Below are 21,737 nucleotides of genomic sequence, written 5' to 3'. Positions count from 1 at the left end.
TGGATCCAGAGTCAGTCCTGTCCTCATTAGTCATATGGACCATAAGTCATATGATGCCAGCTTACTCACTGCCAGCTCATATTAACTAATGCAGGCTCTGAAAATATTTGCTTAGTTTATCACAATATTTGGCAAGATGAGATTATATGCACCCTAAAAGGCTCAATTTAGATAAGTGAAACTGGCATTTTCCTCTATTTCGAGTCTTTTCTGCATCTTGCTGTATGTGCAGACATGCAAACAACTAAACAGCCTGAAAAAGTATCTTAGAATTAGACTTTATTTTTAACTCTGGCCAGCAGGGAGGCATTTAACCCTGATTACGTTATAGGGCAACTCTGCTTATTGGAGCCTGGGATTTTTGGAAATTTATTTAAACGCATAAGGCCTTATAAACAAATAACAGTCAGCAGCATTGATGCATTATCTAATTGATTAACAAGACGCACATCTGATATGATTATGGAGCCAGATAGAGAGAATAAACACATTAAGTAGCATAATGTCTTTATTTTTTATTATTTATCAATTAAAAATGTACAGTATTTTTGATTTATATGCTTTGATTAAAAATAGATGTGTAAAAAAGATGCAAGGACTTGAGGTGTTATTGGCTCTTGTCATAGCGATCTGAGCGCCGTCACAGTTTAGCTCCCCTTGAACTGGGCTAATACTTGTCTATTCCGATTAGGATTAGTATGTGTCGCACTGACTCAGGCAGAGCCAGGAAGGGCTTATAATCTAATAAATCTAGATAAAAAACACAGAGATTGGTTTACTGAGGAGAAGGATTTAGCGCTGACCATCTCGGAGTGACACAGGGATTAGCCAGGCTTTCTGTGCTGCTCTCTACAGGCAGGGGGCGTGGAGAGAGACACAGTGAGATCACCAGGGCTTTATATTGCAGAATAGACAGTGAGTTTAACTGCTAGTGACAAGGTCAGGGTAAGGCTTGTACAAAAAGGCTTTGTTCCATAGGCAGATTAAAAGGCTCTTCCCCAGTTTTTATACTTTTGGATCTTGTAGGACATGTTATGTGTTAATCCAGACTGGAGAGCGCTGCTGGCGGGGAGTGTAGAGAGGATTGTGGGGAATAGACGATTTTTGACTGTATAAATTAATTATGAATATGTACCATGTGTAGAATGGAGGTTTTGGTGAAGTGTTCTGGATGAACTTTGTTTGATATTCTTGTTGAATGATCCATGTATTTCCTTTCCTTCCTCTGACTGTTTTTATGTGAACGCTTCCATATTTGTGTCTGTTGGCTATGTGTAGCCGTGGCAACAGGCCAGGCCGGGGCACGTTACAGGACTCCTTTTTAACTTGAGTTTGACTATACTGTTTGTTTTGATCATTTATTATTTGAAATGGTAGTTCAAATAATATATTATTGTATGGTGTCCTGTCTCATATAATCATGGAGGTGAATTGTACTTTATACACAGACACACATAGCTTTTAGTTTCGTATATTGTAATTGTGACTATGACTTTATATGTCATAATTGAGACTCTTTAATTGCAACTTTGAATCTCACAGTTTGCATTTGTGGTTTTTTATCACATATCGTTTTCTTTAAACTTACAGTTGTATGTTTTTTAACTTATATGAGAGACATCGCAATGACTTAAACAGTAGTTAAAAGAACCAATTGCCTTTTGGATTGAGCTATTAGCTAATAACATTTACTCATGACTGTGCACATGCATTAGCTTGAAAAAAATGCACTTTTTAATATGATTTAAGCTAAAGAAGAGAAATGCATGTCATTGTTGATTTGATATGTTCTTGTAAATAGGTTTTGTACGGTCATGCCTAGAAAACAGCTTCCCAGGGACATTGCCAAGATTCAGAGTGAGACTTTGATACTTCTTACTTTATCTCGATAACCTTTCTATTATCTGACATATTTGTTGGATGAATTATTTTATGGGTGACAAATACATGTATGAATAGGGTATTTCTAAAATGGATCCGATTGTTGTCAGTATCAAGTCCAAGAGGTCCTGTTGAATCAGCCATCAAAACAGATAAAAATACGAAGTAGCCTACTCAGTCCACCTTTAACCCACTGAAAAACGCTGTTCTGGTGCTTTAAACTGTGACCTGACATTCTGATGTTTGTATTTATTAACAATTCAAAGAGTTGCTCACTATCTTAAGCAGAAGACTTTCAAAGGCAAAAGAGCACAGCCCCACCAAAACGCTTATCCTCTTTCCTTGTGAGACAGTTAGCAATATCATCTGGCAATTAAGAAGAAAACGAGAGAGAAATGGAAAAGCCAATTACCTCTCAGAGTTCGCTAAAGGCCATTTAAACAGTGTGCCCATGACATAATAATGTTTATTGTAAATATTATAGTCAGAGTCGGAGTGAGCCTGGCGTGAGAGGGAGTGAAAAAATGGCATCAGTCTGAGACAGAGAATAATTTATTAAGATCTGAGATGCGCCAATTATGTGGAAAGGACCAAAAAGAAAAAAAAAAAAATCAAACTCTCCAGGAACCGCATACATGATTGCAATCTTGATTAAATCCCCCTGGATCTAATGAGTTGATTTTCTGCTGTTAATATTGCATTGGCTGATGATGGATTCGTTAAGATAATGGAACGGAGCTAAAATATAAATGACTCCCTGTCAAGGAGCAGATTTTTGTCATTTTGCGCCTGACACCTCCACCGTGGGGATTTGCTAAGGCTCTTTTTTGAGCCCAGATTGGCCAGATCTGGAATACTAATTTTCTCCTGCCAAGACTCATGATGCCAAAGCATACCCCCTCCCACACGCTTGGTAAATATCCCCTTTTTCATCCGAATAAAGGCAGCTCGGATGAAACATTACATGTGCAAATCTGTTCCATACCAGCTAATAAAGACCATTTACAATCCAATATGTTTTCAAGGTAAACATTTTTAATTTTTCCCCCCACCTTTTGTTGTTTTTCATATCGTAATGATCCACAAAATAAATGTGTGAGTGGATGAAAGCCATTGGGTGCTGATGAACTGGTTGTATTGACTTGTTTCTGGAGATGAATAAATGTTGCAGCCCGACTCAGACCTGGGCTGCTGGATCCGCCTCACTTCATATTAAATGGCCTGTCACTTAGGCCAACAAGATACATGAAATGTTCTCCATGTAGCATATTGATCTCTCGCTTTTCTCGCCTCAAACAAGCAGGTTATACAGATGTGTAGATGAAAGTTAATGCAAAAAGCATTTCTCTGACCAACACTGGGAATTAGTGGGGATTATGTGCTGGCATTGATAGCGGTAACGCAGAGATTATGAATCAGAGTGAAGGTGGGTAGTTATGGTAACATGGCTAATCAAATGTGCCAACGAGGTCCTCGATGGAAATGAAAAAAGTTCAGTAACGGGATGATGTATGAACTCTCAGGGCGTAAGTATAACAAATTGCTCTCGGTGAGATTAAGGAGCGTATTAAAGTCAACATGAAATGCAGTTCGGAACCCCTTTTCCCACTCACGTATTTCCTAGTGAAACTATTTTATCTATTAATTGCGTGTGGTTGGAGGGCGAGGGATTTGAGTTCGTCAGCCCCTGCTGGTATATGCATGAACTTCACCATCTGCTTCGAAAAACATCTTTCTCTGCAGTATTTGACGCTATTTGACTGGGCTGCAATGTCTGCTTAAATTATTTAATATAAAAAGTATTTATTTATTTATTTATTCATTTATTTATTTATTTATTTATTTTGACCAAACTCCCAGAGTCTTTTTTTCTGAAAATAATGTAATGTTATAAATGATGAACAATAAAGTCCTGGAGCATGTTTTTAGAAAATAAACGGGGTCAGTTATGATTTCATGTCAGCTACGAGATGAGCTCACTTCCCAAACGTCTTTGGGATCTCCTGATCGTCTTAATCGCAATTGTGGTCGGTTTTCATGCTCTCGCTGACCTCGATTCCCCCTCCCGACCCCCTTCTCTTTTTTTCATATTACCGGGGAAACAGTGTGATAGAAGCTCACCCCCGGCCCTTTCTTCCATGTGTCACTTTTTTGTCTCGTTACATGGTTTTGCTAAAAAGTTCTTTAATCAATCAAGTACGAGGCAGAAAATAGGCTTTGTCACGGCCGGGCCCGGGGTCGTGTGATGCTCGCTTTGCTCAGTGACAGCTCCTCAAAAGGCCCAGAAAGGAATATTTTGCGGGGAAAATAGTGGTTTCCATGGTGCCGGCACTTGTTGCACATCGCTCACCATTCTTTGCTCCCACGTGAGCGCCGGATTTCAAAGAGATGGACGACAAAAATTAGGGCAGGAGGGCAGGGTGGGGTGCAGAGGTAGCTGCCCCTCGGCCCAGTGTCCTCCTCTCCAGCAGGCAGTGGAGAATAGCACCGAGGAGTGACAGCAAAAAGGGGGGCCTTCTCGCCTCTGTCAGCTCCGCATAAGCAGCGCTATTAAGTAAATGTTCGATTTTTCATTGTGCCACAGCCGTTGAATAGAGACTCAGAGGGGAGTACGTAAAGAATGAAAAGGTCTGAGCCAGGGAGGAAAGGCTGCTCGCTTTAATGGCTCCCAAAGTATGTCATCTGAATCATGTAATTAGCGATTAGCTTTTATTTGGGCCGAGCCTGCGTCCACCAGAAAGGGTTACCGAGTTTCTAATTTTATAAGTTACAAACACAGCCAGGAAATGGAAACAATGGATCGGCCGTAAATCCTAACTAAGAGGACACAGGATTGTTATCTCAAGCTGTTTTGTATGCTACTTTGAATGTGTCTGTTCCTGTTTTTAATTATTAAACCTACAGGTCCTCTGTGGATTTGCTGGGAGCAGCTAACTTCGCTTTCAGGATAGGAAGCTGTCATGTAAGAGTTTTGTCATGCACACAGGCTCTGGGGGTTTAAAGAAAATCAAGTTCTATGGAAGAAAAAAAAAATCTTTAATGAATGTTTTCTTTAAGGTGTGAGAAGCACATAAATAGAACTTGCTCTCCTGGTTTGTGCTTGGAAGTATATTTCGTGCCTGATTTGACCTGAGCACGCTCTTATTGCCAGACTGCTTTCACCTTTCAAAGCTTTTCTGTTTGTGAAATGACTTAATAAGGTCAAGTTTTTTTGTGTGTTCATGTCAGGGCTACTTTAAAACAATTTGCAATAATTTCCATAGAATCATCACCAGGCAAATAACAAACAAGGTTACTGCTTCCCTTCAGCTCTTCATGTCATGTACATGACGGTTTTTGTGTTTCTAGCCCTGAGAGAAGTGCGGCGCTCATCTCTTTCTGTTGGTTTAACAGGTGTCACGCCTCTTGTGCGGGTTTGTTAAAAAGTACACTGCTCTCTTGATTGAGTTACTTAACTAATAAGACTAACCCACTGCGGATAACTGTGACGACGACCGAAAGGTAGCATCTAAATGTCATGTTTTCATGTCAACTGTCCGCTGCATAATTTCCCCGCCGAACGATGCCTAGTCGAATGTGTCGAGCTAGTTTGTCTTTGAGATCCTCGGCAATCTGCTGTCAGTCTTCAGTAAAGGTTAAGGGGGTGCTGGGATATCTTCCTTGATGGCGTTTTATCATGCGAAGCATGCCCTGTTTCCTGATGAATATATTAAAATTATTACTGTGCAAACAGACTTTCTAATTACTGACCTGCTTGCCATTGTACTCTGCGTTCTTTCTTCATGTTTTTTTCCCCTCTCTCTCTCCCTTGCTCGCTCTCTCTCTTTCTTCATGCCTTGTTTATTTATCTGCACCAGTGAATACAGAATAGTCAGAGCAATGTCATTTCCATCCACATGAAAATGATTTTGAAAATGCCAATCTTGCCTATTATACAGTGTAATTACAAGTCTGTTTTTTTTTTTATCGTATCTTTAACCAATGGGGAGACCCTTGAGAGGGTAAATATCTCATCTATGCTCTGTTTCAAAACCTAGCGAGCTGCCTACGGAGGCGGCATTGTGAGAGGTTGCAAAGGGTAGGTAACTTAATTATGGTGCCTTGTTTTAGCCAAATATTAAGGCAGCATCATGTATCATTTGTAGAAAAGGCAATCTCAGAATGCACTGTAATAAGCTCTGTGGAAAAAAAACATTTAAAATTGCCGACAAGTTGAGAATTTTTTTTATATAAATGAACTTATTTAGTTAAATAGTGAAAAGTGTCCAGTATTTGTGTGCGGAATTGGAGAGAATGATAGGATCAAACGTGTATTATATCAAATATTACATAACTGCACCCTAATGGGATATAGGTGTGTCTCTTATATTTGCAAGAATGAGGAATACCACACTTTTCGTGTGTGAGAAAGAAAAACAAAACTTGGCAAGCATATCAACAGATCATCATAAATCTCAAACATGCACTTGATTAGCCTTTCTATTATGTTTGTGCTCTCATCGCATTGGTGAAAAATGTGAAATATGGGGAGGTTGAAAAACAGTCACATTCCTTGCCTTTTCAGGCCGGCTTTTGTTCTGTTTCCTTCTCAGAAGGTTTCTTGAGAGAAATGGAAAGTTTTCTTTTCTGTCTATTATAACGTACACCCTGTCATTGGCGTACGTATGACGTGAGCTGGCGTGTGCGCCGTTTTAAACGTGTTATTAAAGTCACCTATTTACCGGCACATTCCGCCCGCGCCACTTCATGCAAAAGGGCAAGCCTGTTGTTTACTCTGCGGCGGAGATGTTGCACAGGGGTTTGATCTGGGGAGTTGATAGGAGCGGCAATTTAAAGAGAGGACACTGCAGCTCCCAACAAAAACAATTAAAGGAAAATGAAAGACAGCCCCTACGGGTTAAAAATAGAAAATTAGCAACATGGATGCTGGAATGCACGGCTCCCCCTCATCCCAAACTTACGGGCCTGCATTGTTATGTACGATCAGATCTGCCAGTTCCTCCTCTAAGCTCCTTGTCACATTTTGACTTAATGAAGTGCAACTTAGAAGGGAATTGGGTTCATCATGCTAGTCGCACGATGCTCCCTTGTTGTAGCAAACAGGGGCGGCGTGGGACCAGAGCGCTACAGCGCGAGTCGTTATCATTCCGGTCAGTCTGTTTAACACAAAATTAAACAAAGAACTAATTAGTGCTTCATGAATTAATAACTGCACTGTTGCCGAGTAGAAGTTAGGTTGCTGAGGGGAGATATAAAATAAGTAGGAAGATCAGGTTAGAATTATTATTACTTTTTCGGTTGCTCATGCTCTCAAGGTTAGAAAACTTTACCAGTTGCCACAGTCTCTAATTTGGGTGTTTGTTTTTCTATGTGTGTGTATATTAACTTTTTCGTCCCATGATAGCTGAACTGTTGGTTGGGCTTAAAGACCCCATGACATTGCTTGATTGCACGTTAACATATCCATATTGAAACAGGAAGTTTGGGCGGGCCTTATCAATGTCATTCCAATAAGCTTTAGTTACGTCACTCAACAACAAACCACGATATGCTACTTGTTAGTTGGTTGCAGATGGTATTCGGGGGCGGAGTTTTCTTATTAAAAAGCATTTGATTGGACGTTAATCTGTTAGGTGCAGGATTGGGTTCTATTTTGGGTCTGTTTTCTCGGAAGAGAAAGACTGTAAATTTTAATTTTGTATATTTGGTAAAGGTTAATTTTGTCAATTTTTTGGAGTACACTAGCATACAGATGGACAAAAACACGTAGTATCTCTGTGACGAAAAAGCTCAATATACTGTATTAAATTGATGTTTCACATGAAAAAATGCCAGATTAACAGATTAGGCTTGTTTCAATATTAAAATACTTTATCGTACCCTTTTGTAATATGCAGAGACAACTATAAATAGGTTGATTTCTGCAACAATAACAACAAGTTTACACAAGCTATAAAAACATTGCTTTGTTTGTTTGAGCATCCCAACCAGCCAACATGGCAACACTGGTTCAACCAATCACATGAGTTTGAGGCAGAGCTATCAGTATGTTTGACCAATGGCAGACAGGGAAAGTGTTTCGGAAGCCTGTTTGAAACAATAACCTAATTATTTAATTAAAGCTAATTTAACAGTTCCAATTGGTGGCACAAAAATGACACATCACGTTTAAACAAACATTAAAGTGATACAGTTATGTTACACAGTTCAAATTCATTACACTTCATTGTCTGAAGTTGGAATAACTAAGAATTACTCTGCTGTGTGCTCATCTCATGGCGTTAAACAATGCTTATCTCTTTCTCATCCATGCTCAGTTAGGCTCTGCTGTTCAAACCACATATATCACCAGACATCTCATCATGGATGTTTGCTTACAGAGGAATCAGAAGAAAGTGGTCACAGTTGGCTTGGCTTTACTGCCCACTGTAATATGAGTGTTGTGCTGGCCTTGGTTAATGCACGCCGGCCAAGGTCATAGTGGCTAATAAAATCCTCCCTCAATCAGATTTTAGGATTACTGATTCTAAGTAAATTATCATCAGCAAGCAGCGTTCGAATATTTGCGAAAAACTGGCTAACTGATGGCACACCTGCTCTCCTGGGCTGAGATGAGTAATGTAATGGGGGTTTCTAGTGGGTTTCTGTCACCTGTCAGTCCCCACCAACTGCGACACCATACAGTAGCATTCTGTGTGTACGCAAAGGGTCACGACGGGGGCCGTTTGAGAGCCCTTTGTTCAGTCAGCACTGAGTTTCTACACCCGGAATGCTAAGGGGGACAACATATCTTCACATTTAGACAACTCATTATACGCATATACGCCAATATACGCTCAGTGTGGATATGGGGGTATTAATGGAGTGTTTTATGTAATGCCTGATAAATAGATGTTTGGATTCTGTTTAATCTAAAGTGTTTTTTCTCTCTGTCTTGCAGATGAAGTAAGCCTGTGAGGGGAGTGACTTTTTCCATCAGAGAGAGAGAGAGAGAGAGAGAGAGAGAGCGAGAGAGAGGTAAGGGAAGCATGCATGAAGGTTCATGTTTAATCGTGTTAACAAAAAACACGCCATTTTTTTGTTAACACGAAAAAACATACACCTCAAAACATACACAGATGATTGCCATGTTTATATTTATTCTAAGATTTATAGGAGCAGGTTTTTTTTCTTTTTCTACTGGTTAAAAGGGATATTTTATCCAAAAATTAAAACATTTTATACATTCTGTCACATAAACGTTACTGCTGAAAAGGAGTTGGAACCGTTTCAGATACTATTACAGTATCGACAGTTCTATGGACCACTATTATTATACTTAACTTATTTTTGTCCTTTCTGATGTTTCAGTGATCCAGTTTCAGAGGTTATAAGTTCACTGGAAAGAAAGATTATCACTAATAATAATAATAATAAATGTAGTGTATGAGTAATATTGACTAATATGCTAATTCAACTATATTTATATTGTACTTTGCATCCTTTGGAAACTTGAAAGCTCCCCATTCACATCCACAGCCAGTGCATTCCTCTACACGGCTCCTGTTTTATTTGACAGAATAAAGGAAGTCATACAGCTAGTGATTAGATGATGGCAAAATGTTTATTTTTCTTCTTTGGGTTTCAAGGCGATGCTGTACTTTATCTAACTAACTTACTCCAAATTTGCAGTGTTTGTTAAATGTGAATGCAGCTTAGCATGCAGTTTTCCATTATCATCATATTTACTGCTTGACAGCTGCCATCTCAATAAACATAAGATGCCACGCATGATTAATACAGCTCATGGAAGTTTACGGACAAAGTTAAGAGCATAAGAATTTGCTCCCCTGGATGAATGACACTGTTTTCCATGGCTTTGCCCGTGGCTCCTGAGTCAGCAGCAATCTCAGCGGAGAGGAGTGATGTTGTGCGTTGTCTTGTGTCAGTCTCGGGGTCATCGTCATGTCCAGGGGGTTCTGGCCTGACCATGATACACGGCTCAGAGAAACCAACACCCCTTTGTCCTGCCAGTGTCTTTCAGTGCAGGGCGAAATACACACTTGCAGCATAAATCACGGGCAAACTATGTCTAAACAATGTCTCTGCAGCCACCGGCAGTCATGCATGGCTGGGCAGGGAATGGAGAGAGAACAACACAGATCATGCTCTTTGTGTCAGGCGATATGTGGATGAGATGCTCTACGATTCAGACATCTTTGTTCTTCAGAGCCTTTTTTAAATCTCATTTTTCTCCTTAGATAACAGTGTTTTGGCTTTGCTGTCGGGTAGGGGTGGGCGGTAAGAAACACAGTAAAGGTGTATATTGTAATTTTTATTATTTAACAATTTATATTATTTAACAATTTATGTTTTTTTTTTTGAAATATTTTAGAAATGTAATAAATGAAAATTAATTAATTAATTAAAGAAATTTAAAGAAATTTAAATTAAACCACAAAGTGTTTTATATGACATAACCATAATTAGATTTTTTTTTAAGTTGTTGATGGACGCAAACCAAGTTATACAATTATTTTTAGTTATATTGGTTATACAAATACATTTTTTTAAATCTTCAGTTAAAAAAGAGGTTCATATATGTAACAGTTACAATAAAATACTTTAAACAGTAATACATTACAAAAATGACTGGAAGAGCCATGTTTGAAGCGATATACTAGTTATACTAGTAAGTCAACATTAAATTCTTGTTATAATCAACTAGCTGCCTGCACTGGAAACATTTTGCGCCGTAGATTTAAACAGTCAATGAAAATCTCTATCGATTGACGCATTACTTTCTTTGCATGGTATATACTGTCATACCCAGGCCTGCTTAAGTTAAAGCAATGTTTTTCTGCGTCTCGGCCTAATAAGCCAGATGCTTTAGGAGTCCCTCTTCGCATTCAGACCTAGGACAGTGTGCCAAGCCAGGCAGCCCCAGCATCATGACCCAATTCTCTCCTCATTGCAAACTGAATGGCTGGAGTATAGTTAGCTTAATTGGGTTTTGATATATTTAATTCGGCTAATCAGCCAAACTGGCTCCAACATGGGGCCTTGCATGCCTTTTCCCTTCCCGAAAAGCTCCCAGAGACCAGGCGGTTGCAGCGCAGAAGCCTCCCAGAATGGATTCCCTCTCAAACAGTGGGAAGAAAATTAAACTGCCAAATTTGTTTTTGTTGGTTCAGGCCTTCTGCAGGGAGTTGGAAGGCTTTTAATTGCGCTTGCTGTGAAGAATTGGATGAGCTGTTTTTAAGACAACAAAAAGCAGGCTCCCTCTCGCTAGAAGCCGAACTGGGCTGTTTTCAGAGATCACTTGGGTCAAATGTAGCGCAAAGACAGATTGCGGAGACCATTCTCTCTTATTTAAGTAATTACAGACATTGATATATTAAAACCTCTTTTATATGTCTAAAGAGAGCATGTTTCTGCTGAGTTGGCAAGTTAAATTGTCACACTTACTTTTGTTCCTTTGGTATATCAGTCCAAACTATGATAACAAAAAAGCCATCACCTCTTTTGTATGCCGTCCCCTATTTACTTTTTCTCATTTTCCTCTCAATTTTTTTGGCCTTTGAATTTTTTTCCAGTGTGTCAAAACAAGAAGAGGCTACATGGAAACGGCAGCCCTGTGTAAATATTTATGATGTAACATCTCCATGTGAATAGACTTTCCCTCTCGCCCATCCATCAAATCCGCCACCTCCTCAAATCGCCCCCTCGACCCCCCTCAACACCCGGCCGCCACTTAGGCCGCAGGAAGCCAAGACAGGAGCATTGCGTTCCCCTCGCGCTCAAAGTAATTGTTTTTCTTTTTAACCGGGGCCTCCGGGCCGCCACATCTTTTGAGACTGTGGTCTCTTGCCTTTCATAAGTCCTGAAACTTCAAAGCCTATTGAGCTTTTTGTCTCATTGGAACGTCCACTGGCCCCCAAAATGGTGCGACAGGGAAATGTGATGTAGGTCAAATTACAGCAGTTGCGCTTATATAAAGCGAAATTTCTTAGCATGTCGGCGGAAGGCCTTGGTTACCTCTCATGCTACGTAGTTCAGTTCAAAGTTAACACACGCCAAATGCAAAATAGGATTTGGTGATTAAATACCATAAGTAACTTATCATTAGTCTGGTAACTTGCTTTAATTAATACATGGCTTGAATCGAAATTAAAGACTGAATCTTTTTTTAAATGTGTTTTTTTTTTTTCTGTACTGAATTGAGCCAACAAAAAACATACTAGGATTAAATAAATTAAACGTTGGGTAACACTTTATTTTACAGTCTCCTTGTTAAACATGTTACATGTACTTACCATAGTAATAACAGTAAAATATGCATAATTACATACAACTAACCCTCAACCAAATCCTAATCCTACCCTAACCTTAGTAAGTACATGTAGTTGCTTAATATTACTCAATACTTAAATGTATAATTACACTGTAACAATGACACCTTAAAATAAAGTGTAACCAAATGTTGTACATAATTCTATAGATGCATTTATACATTTAATTTATTTATTAATTGTAATTAGTTATTGAATAATTATCAAATAATTATTTACCAGTAAATTTTCTTGTTTCACCTGCCATTGCCAGTTAAAGCTAACAAAATTCTTTATTAAAAATAAATAAAATATATTTTTGTCTTATTTTCTACTATTGTAAATTTTTACATGTAAACATGAATTAATTTTTTATTATATTGAATTAATAATATTATTAATCAGCATTTTTCTCACATTATCTGCTTTTTTTTTCTTTGCTTTTTTTACTTTTCACAGTGCATTCTGGGTCTCTTCAAAGGGTACATTCAGTGCTGCTTTAGATTTTGGTGAATATGTATATTATGAGCCAGCATAATTAAAGGAATACTCCTCCCAAAAATGAAAATTCTGTAATTATTAACTCACCTTCATGTTCTTCCAAACCTATGACTTTCTATCTTCTGTATTTTGGAGTAGTAGATGAGACGGAATGACAGAATTTTTATTTTTGGGTAAAATAAAAACTTTGTTACCTATCTTTTGAAACGGCCTTCATGCCGAGAGCACGCTTGCGATGTCGTATAATGTTGCTCTATGCAGCTTGCTAGATTTTGGAACAGAAAAATTCCTGGAAATTTGCCTCTTCACAAATCCTTATGTCAATCAGGGCATTGCAGAAAAGCATAACGAATGCAAACAGATAGTGACAGGGAGCATCATTGTGCATAAAAATTCATCTGTTGCATTTGGGCCTGGCACAAACAGGTGTGGTTTAAGTTTGCTTCTTCCCGGATGTGGTGGATTACAGCCCTCTCCCTTTATGTAATTTCTCTGCTCTGGGTGGGAAATTAGGCAGTGCAGTGTCTCTCAATAGAGCGACGTTCCAGTGCCACTGTGTGCCTTTTTTATCAGAACAGACGGTTGCTAAGATGTAATTATCACCGTCTCTCCCTGATAGACTGTGCTGAAGACTGAAAAGGTAATATGGATTATCACAATAGTTGTACAGCTCAATACTGCTATCTAACTTTATCCATTTATCTGCAATGATGGGAATCCTTTGTGTTGTGCAGCGGTGTAGCATCTATCTAAATAATAAAGGCCATTGTCTCCCTCTTGAAGAGAAGGGATTGTCTTTTTAATTTCAGCGCAGTTTTATTATTGTTAATATTCAAGCTGCGACTGCTCTGTGCAGATGAAATTGAAATATTAAACCCAAAACATGAAAGTTGAAAGCCAGAGAAAGCTTAAGGAAGTGGAATATATAGCCATTTTTGTAATTACTTTTATCCAACAGGTCTCAAGGTGATTTCTAGTGGATCTGTGAAGTCGAGCGCATACATGAAAATACTTTCACCTCTCATTTATTACCAGTATATATCTATTGTTTTATCATTTATAACCTAACCCACTTCTTTTGGCGTCTGGTGCTCTTCTGCCATTTTTGACCGAATTTTTTTATTTTTTTATTTTTTTATTTTTTTCATCGGAATGGTACGAAACTTGGTAAAGGTTATGGCACTTGCTATGTGAACACAAAAATACTCACACTTGTGCTTCTCGGGGGCAAAAATGACGTATTGGAAATGAATGGGAGATGAATTTCATCTAGTGGAAACTTTTGGTACTGCGGCCAAACCTTACAAATTTTTTTGAGATATCAGGCTCAAATTTGAACACAACTTGTTTAGATTTATGGCTTTCATTTTTCATATCCATAAACGTAAAAATCTGTTACTTTTTTTAAGTTCACTTTTTTAAATCTTTTTTCACTTCACAGCAATAATCTGCCAAGTGTCGTCTTTGAAAAGAGATCAAACTTAAGTCTGTGCTCTAAACTAAAGCATTCAAGATTTACGACAGGTCAGGTCTATGCTCTTTCAGGTCTATGCTCAAAAAGTGAATAAATGGATTATAAATACAGCATAAATATAATTTAGCACCATAAAATCCCCTAAACATATAAAATATTTTTGAACTAAAATATAGTAAATTAATTTAATTGAAATAAAAAAATACATTTAGGTCATTTTTGACCAACATGCGAAGAGCACCAGAGGGTTGTGTTCTTGTTCTGCTTTTAAAATAATGTGAATATTGTGATATGTGTTAGGAAAAGGATGTAGCTATTGAGTATTTGCGAGAGCTCCTCTTTAATCTTTATCTGTCTTGTGTGTGTCTGCATTTGTGTGACACTAGGACAGCGGGCGCTTTGAAGAACTCGTATAGAATAGACAACACTCGTTTTCACCTCTTTCTCACATATTTGGAGTGCCTCTTCTCTCCTGGCAGATCTATTCAAGCTTTCAATACCTTTTTCTCCTTCTCCGTCCCTGCTCCTTTCTCAGCGAGCAGGAGGGTTTTACTTTACCCCTTTGTCATCCTAATTGATTGCATTAACCTTTTGAGTATTGAATTTCCCCTGCATCACACAGAGCACAATGTGGAATATTATCATAATCTCTCCTAGTAATGGACACAGGGCAATCAACGATGCTTTTGGAAAAGTACATCTTTGAAAGATGGAAAGGCATATTATTTTCAATCAAACGGATACCCTGGCTTCGAGAAACTTTGACGCTCTTCTGAGTGGTTATGTCTTTTTACGTGCCCGACAGTTGACACTTTGAACCGTGCAGTCTTTAAAACTCGAGCCTGCTCGGCTTAACAAATCCATTTTTCCTTAAGATCCCTCTTATCTTGATGATAATGATATGTCAGCACATATGAGGAGGAAATTTTATTTAACATTATAGTAGAGCATAGTTGAGCATTATATTGCAATTACATCATGGAGATGGCTTTTTATTAATAAAGGGTTTTATATAAATACATATTTCAATAGCCTTTTGGCTAACTCATTTAAATGTTGATCTATATATATATATATATATATTCTGGTGAGTATGTCAATCATTGGTGCGTTATTATAATGAGGAGCTTCCTGTGTTGAAAAAGAGACAGTGGATGTCTATTGATATGATAATTTGTGTTTGTGTTGGTGTGGGTGTACGGCCCGGCCACCCGCTTACCTGAAAAGACCCCTGTAGTGTTTTTCTCTTAGTGCTAGTTTGAAGTCTTAGGGGTCAGGAGATACTGGCTTTAAAGGCAAGATTAGCCCTCTGTTTACTTTGCAATTGTTGGCCACATGGTTTAATCCCTTTACCGTCTTTACATTTGCCTGTCAGCATTTAAGGTCCTTGCACACTGAGTCCGAAATTTTGCGTTTTTTCGTATTCGTGATTCGGTGGCTCTGAATTGTCAAAACACCATTCAAATGATTGCTATGGATGCGAAAAACGCAGAAAATCGAACCCGATCCAAATTTTTTTATGACGGACGAAAGTTTCGGAGGCAGTGTGTAAGCGTGATTGACATAACGTGAGGTCGTATTTATTTTTATTTTACCCAGTGTGCTAGGAGGGATGTTTAAATTCATTTTCTTGTAGATTGTCTCAACAAGGCAATCAAACATGTACATCGACAAGTTAGCGCCACACCCAAAGAGATATTTGAAAGATTTTGTCATCACTTAATCATCTTTGTTTTTTTCAAGCCTGTACTATTTTCTTTTTTCCCGTTCACACTGTTTACAATGCTGCTTTCCATACATTGAAAGAAGATGGTGACCAAGTCCTGTCAAGCTCCAAAAATTACAAAAAAGTCCAAATGACACATTTGACACTGATGTCAATATCATACACGTATTAATACAAGTCATATCAGCACATCCTGATTTTGTAGATTTAGACGTGTTCCTAGGTCAACACATTTTTTTGATCCAGGAAAAACATTCCTGTCCAAAAATCTAGTCCTAACCATATCCCTACCCCTAAGTTACCCCTAAAATCAATAACACTGTGAATAACACTGATGTAGAAGCACCTAACCCTGATTGTAATCCTAAATTAGACCTTAATTTGTCCCTCAAATCTGATTTGTTGATATGTTGATCCAGGAACATGTTGTACTTGGTGAAATCAGGTTCTGCTTATATTTTATGTGCAATGGCATACTGATAATATTCTGCTAAACTTCTCTTTGTGTTCTAAAACATCATACAGGTTTTCATCAGATCTCTTTAATCAAACCACTTATATATGATTTTGATATTTGATCCCAGAAAAGTTTTATATTTACAGTATAATAAAGCTATAAAGACTGTAAACATCTCTGAACAAAGCATGTAACGCTATCTGTTCACTATAATGCCAAGCTAATGCTTTTGATGAAAATGGATTAAAGTCAATGCTTTGTCATGCCCCCTCATTAGAAAAATAGTGACATAAAAACATCCTTTCAACAAAAACACAGCTTCTGTTTGTGATGGGGCATGGTTTGTTGAATTTCAGCATCCCAACAAAAGGCCACGTCTGTGTGTGGAGCAGCTCTACTCACAGCCACCTGGCTTCTCTCTCACTCTCTTTTGTATTTCAGGATTTATTCAACAAAACCCTGAAAACTGGAGCGCTGCAAAAAAGCTAAACTGACTTTTCAGGTTTTAATGGGAGAGTAAACAGTGGTACAAAGCACAAAACTAATTGATTGTTTAGCAACAAGGAGTCTGTGTTATCGCGTTTCCCTGGTAACATGAAATTATTGTCTGGTTGCTTAGATGAATTGAAGCAAAACAGCCTTTAATTCATACCAACTCTATTATATATTTTTTTCAGGCAGGAGAGAAAAAAAATCAATTGAAAGGAACCCTTATGAGCAGCAAGAGCAGACTTATGATCAATAATTATTGCAAACAGGGATACAGTGTCGTGATTTGATTGCTTCGGGTTTGATGTTCAAACACACAGAATGCTCATATTTATAGAAAAAATGCTCAGATGATGAACAGCGTTGCCGATATCTCAATTTTAGGTTGCGGGGGCCATTTCACGTTAGTTACATGCAACATAAACTCCAAAACAAAATGGAGGTTTTGGGTGAATGATTGGTCAAGGTCAATTAATAAGACAAAAACATCCCGCTGTGACTCATCTCACTCCCGGGTCCACCGTCGCTGATGTCCGTTTAATGAACGTCATACAGTAGTTTCTCACAAATGTTCAATATATTGCCATTTCACCAAGCAAGGTCAACCAGTCGATGAGTGTTATTTTTATACTCTGACAGTGAAAAATCCAGTCTGGGTGTCAATCGTTCATTCAATAGATCTGCTTCCTTTTCTGTAAGCAAGCAAACCAAAACATACCGCTCATTCTATTCATTGTGTTCTCTGTGGGTTGGTCTGTCAAATTACACACAAAACCTCACTTTTGTGCTGGTTTTTAAAGAAGAACAAGCTGCAGGACAAAATAAAATGAAACATTGAGAAGTTTTGAAGGGTCTGGGAAGTGAGTACATTAGAGGAACCTATTCATTACTCCAGCCTGTGCTGGCTGACAGGCCCCTTCTACATTAATATCAATTATCGTCTGATAAATTGCGCAAAGCGGTCGGCACCGCTCCGGTTTTCGTATATTTTAACCGCGTTGTCAAACGGACTAGTGTTGTATATTCCTGACCCATCCTCAGATTTGCAGTTTGAGCCGAGAGCTGCCATTTTCAACATTTTTTTTCAGCAACTGACACACAGTGTCATATTTCCTGGCTTTGCCCAAACCAGCTGTCAGCTATTGCGGGCTTAAACTCTTCACTTGTGTCTCAGGTTCTCTTGGGTCAAGACTAACAGCATACTAGGCGAGTATACGTATACGCACATTTCTCACACTTGGTAAATTCAGGCGTATTCCACATGCAGACGGTTGTTTGATTAGCTCCACCCAAACATTTTATGACCTTATAACTTTGTTTAAACAAAACGGTCTGTTCATCTCTCTTCCTGTCTTTTTTTTTCCCCTCTCCCCCCCATCTCTCTTTTTCTCTGTTATCCTCTCTCTGGGTAGTATTCAAAGACCAATATAGCAACAATCCTTATTGATCTAATCTGTTTACTGCATGCTATTTTCAACAGTTCCATCGAAAACTCCCTCCCTCTGCAAGCCCCACCGCCACCCACCGCTCTACCCCCGTTTGCCTGACCTACATGGCGGTCACATGGCCTGGTTCCCTGGCCTGGCATTTTATGGAAAATCAGTGGGTGAGATAAAGCCGCAAGGTTTTAAGTGTTATCCTCTCTATCCTCTCAAGAAGGCTGGTGTTGAAAGAGGCACCACTGTCACAAGTCAGGCCAATTTTGGGCTGCCCATGACAGCTTTACTTCCACCTTTGACCTCTAGTAGAGTTTGACTGGATTTTCTTGGTTTCTGTTAAGGATTTTTGCCTTCACATTACTGTTTGCCATGTTAGGGATAGTTCACACCAAAATTAATTTCTTTTCATTACTTACCCATGCAGCCTCATGTTGTTCCAAACCAGTTTGAGTTTATTTACAAAAAGAGACATTTTTAATGAAGCGCTGATCGCTTTTTTTCTAGGCAATGTAATATATATAAGGATACTTTGATGAATAAGTGGTGACTAACAGCATGCTAGGAGAGTATACTTATACGTGACCCTGAAATTTTGAATGGTAGTGTATATTGTATGGTTTCTGAAGTAATGTATTTATACACCTCAATAGTGCTTTTTGTTTTGCTGTTTATGCATTCACTTTAATTTTACTGAAAGAGCGGCCAGAATTTTCTTCAAAATTGTGCTTTTTGTCTTATCCATGGATAAGGAAGTGTTGTAGGTTTAGAATGATGGTAACTTTTTTACTTTTAGGGGGTGAACTGTACCTTCAAATCTAGAGCTCGTCTGATATATCGGCCGATATTCCGTATTTTTTAAATATCACCATCGGCCAATACGTTTTTCTGTTTGAAGCAGGTGTTAGAAGCAGGACTTTTATTTTGACAGGGCCGGCACTGCGAACGCTTGAGATCGGCACTGCCTGATCACACAGCACTCACATTATCCATCTTTATTAGTTTAACATTTATGGTTTCTGTTTAGCAGTCATATCTAATATTTTATTTGATAGAACTGTTAAACAAAGAAAGTAAACGGTATGCAAAAAAATATAGCCTAGTGTTTGCTTTTGTATTATTAGTAACAGGCAAACAATAGGGTATAATACTTTCTCATTTACCTTCAATACGCAAATGCGCACCTATATCATTTAAACAAATCTCTGTATATCTAATAAACATTTAATTTCACAAACCTTGCAGATTTAATCGAATCCAGCTGTGAGATCTTTTGTAGCCCGCATGAACATGTTAATGTTCGGTCCGTGCGAAGTGAATGCGGACAGGAGTAGAGTTCAGCTTCACTGGATAAACTTAAAACCCTTGATTTTAAAATATGCTGCGCTATATCCAGTTACCCACTATGTCATATGCATGCCATTTTCACTGTGTTCTGTATGTAAAATTAGTGTTACCTTGTCTTTACTTGAAAACCAAGTAAAAACCAGTTGAAAACCAGTGCGCACAAACTTACCAGATTACTTAGTGCCAGTGTTTACTTCATTTTTATTCATATATTCATATATTTTTAAACAATTACTTTATTTATGAAAAATACTGTAATAGGATTGCAGAATCAATTGGCATCTAAAGTATAAGCATGTTTATTTTAAAGATGAATCGTTTTAAATGTATTTAATAATTATTTATAATTTATTAAATATTAATTTAAATAAATATATTATATATAGGCTTTATATCTGCCATTGGCCACCCTGCTCTCTAAGATATCGGCATAGGCCATCAAAAAACCAATATCGGTCGACCACTATTCGAAACCCATTCAGTACTTCATGTAGTGATTTCCGTGTAGTGCAGGTGGGCCACCATTGGATGATGTCAGTGCCGAGCCAGTGGCTAAAGTCCAGGCTAGAGTAAAGCAGCCAGTGCCGAGGGCTTGCTTTCATGCAGTGACCGAGTCCCCTTCACACTGTCGTCTGCCTGTAAATTTTCTGCTGCCCTTGCTGTTCAGCCAATTACACCAAAAGTGCTTTAGTGATTTTCCCCCCCTCTTGTCGGCATTTATATATTTATTTATTTTACCGACAAATGCAAAGCATCTCTGAAGGTTAAAAAAATGCTGAATTTCACTGTGTCTATAATATAAACTTTTTTCAGCTCCTTAGCTCACAGTAGGGCTGATCAATAGATGTCGGCTGTGCTTGCTACTTTCAACAAGCATTTGTGTTACATAAATCAACTCCACCACGCTTTTATTTTCAAATTTTGATTTATTCAACTTGTTGGGTTTCTTTTAAGCAGCAAATAAGTAATTCTATTACAAGCTAACCTATGCCATACAATGAAATAAAACTGTTGAATAAAACACTAACATGCTGACAAAGTATACAAAAGAAGATGAATAAGTTTAGCAGAACATTTGTGCCTGTCCATACAGCTTCTTTCCAATATTGGAGGTTAGAGATTGTTAATGCATGTTTGTGGTCAAAGTGAAAGGCTTGAATTGATTGTTTTTGGTTGACTTAAAAGATGTTAACATTGTATAAAGTGGGGAAAGTGTCACTGTAGTATAGTCCGCCTGGTGGAGTGACAGGCTTCCTGCCTTATACCTGTGCTGAGCTCAGATCTGTCTGTCCAGCTAATGATGGTCAGTTTTGTTCTTCTTTTTCTTTCTCAGTCACACAGTTGCTCATAAGAGGCCTCTCATCTGAGGGAGGGTGGTGTCGAACTTCTTAAAAAGCCTGTTCTACATGTGAACTGCCATGTTGGCACTGTTCCTTAAATAAAGTTTTAAAGGCTCATTTCCTCCTGAACACTGAGCACCGATGGTGTGAGGACCTTATTGGAATTGCTCCGTTTATTGTAGATTGTTCTTTCTAGTGCTTCAATGCAGTCTATACCTTTTTAGTGGACTGCACTTTAACCTCTTCTGTTTGGAGCACAAATACATAGCCACATTATATACCATTATAGCAAAACATACCATTGATTAAGTTCATTTCCCATACAGCATTTGCATAAATATATTTAGATACATTTTTTATTAGTAATTGCTAATATCTATCTGTCTTTCTGTCCATCCGTCCGTCCGTCCGTCCAACCGTCCAGATATATTTATGCATACGTGCTAAGTGCATAAATGTAAATATATATTTTAGTAACTACAAATTATAAAATATATACATTTATTTTTCTGCCTCTTTTACATTTTGCAATGTTTTGAAGGATCCATTTGAAAAGAGAAAACCTTTTTTTGAAATATTATATCCTAATTTTAGATCAGAATTTTTTTTCTTTTTTTTTTCTAATGGGTTCTTAATTATGTTCCTCTTCTTCTTGACAACAATTTTTTGGTTTTGTAGTCTTTATTAAAAAATTTGTTCTGGCTCTGAAACGACTTTCTTTTTTCTCACTAAAGTATGTGGAGAAAAGGAAAGAGCTTTATTTGGAAAGGTAAACA

General features: G+C 38.1%; 1 protein-coding gene across 3 annotated transcripts in view; it reads left to right on the top strand.

Annotated features, from left to right (window-relative positions):
- casz1 (castor zinc finger 1) overlaps nucleotides 1-21,737 on the top strand; it is a 183,012-nt gene that overhangs the window by 76,208 nt on the left and 85,067 nt on the right. For 2 of the 3 annotated variants that reach the window (XM_079849886.1, XM_079849888.1), the window contains exon 4: nucleotides 8,822-8,898. Coding sequence is in view for 1 of the 3 variants with exons in the window: in XM_079849885.1 (XP_079706011.1) it covers nucleotides 18,402-18,444 (43 nt within the window). In the remaining 2 variants the exon portion in view is untranslated. Of the gene's footprint in view, nucleotides 1-8,821; nucleotides 8,899-18,386; nucleotides 18,445-21,737 lie in introns of those variants that run through there. The other variant, XM_079849885.1, reaches the window with a different exon arrangement.

The sequence above is a fragment of the Squalius cephalus genome (assembly GCF_949319135.1).
Source record: "Squalius cephalus genome assembly, chromosome: 18".
NCBI lineage: Eukaryota > Metazoa > Chordata > Actinopteri > Cypriniformes > Leuciscidae > Squalius > Squalius cephalus.
Note: the sequence above shows the minus strand (reverse complement) of the source record. Positions and strands in the feature narration are given on the sequence as shown.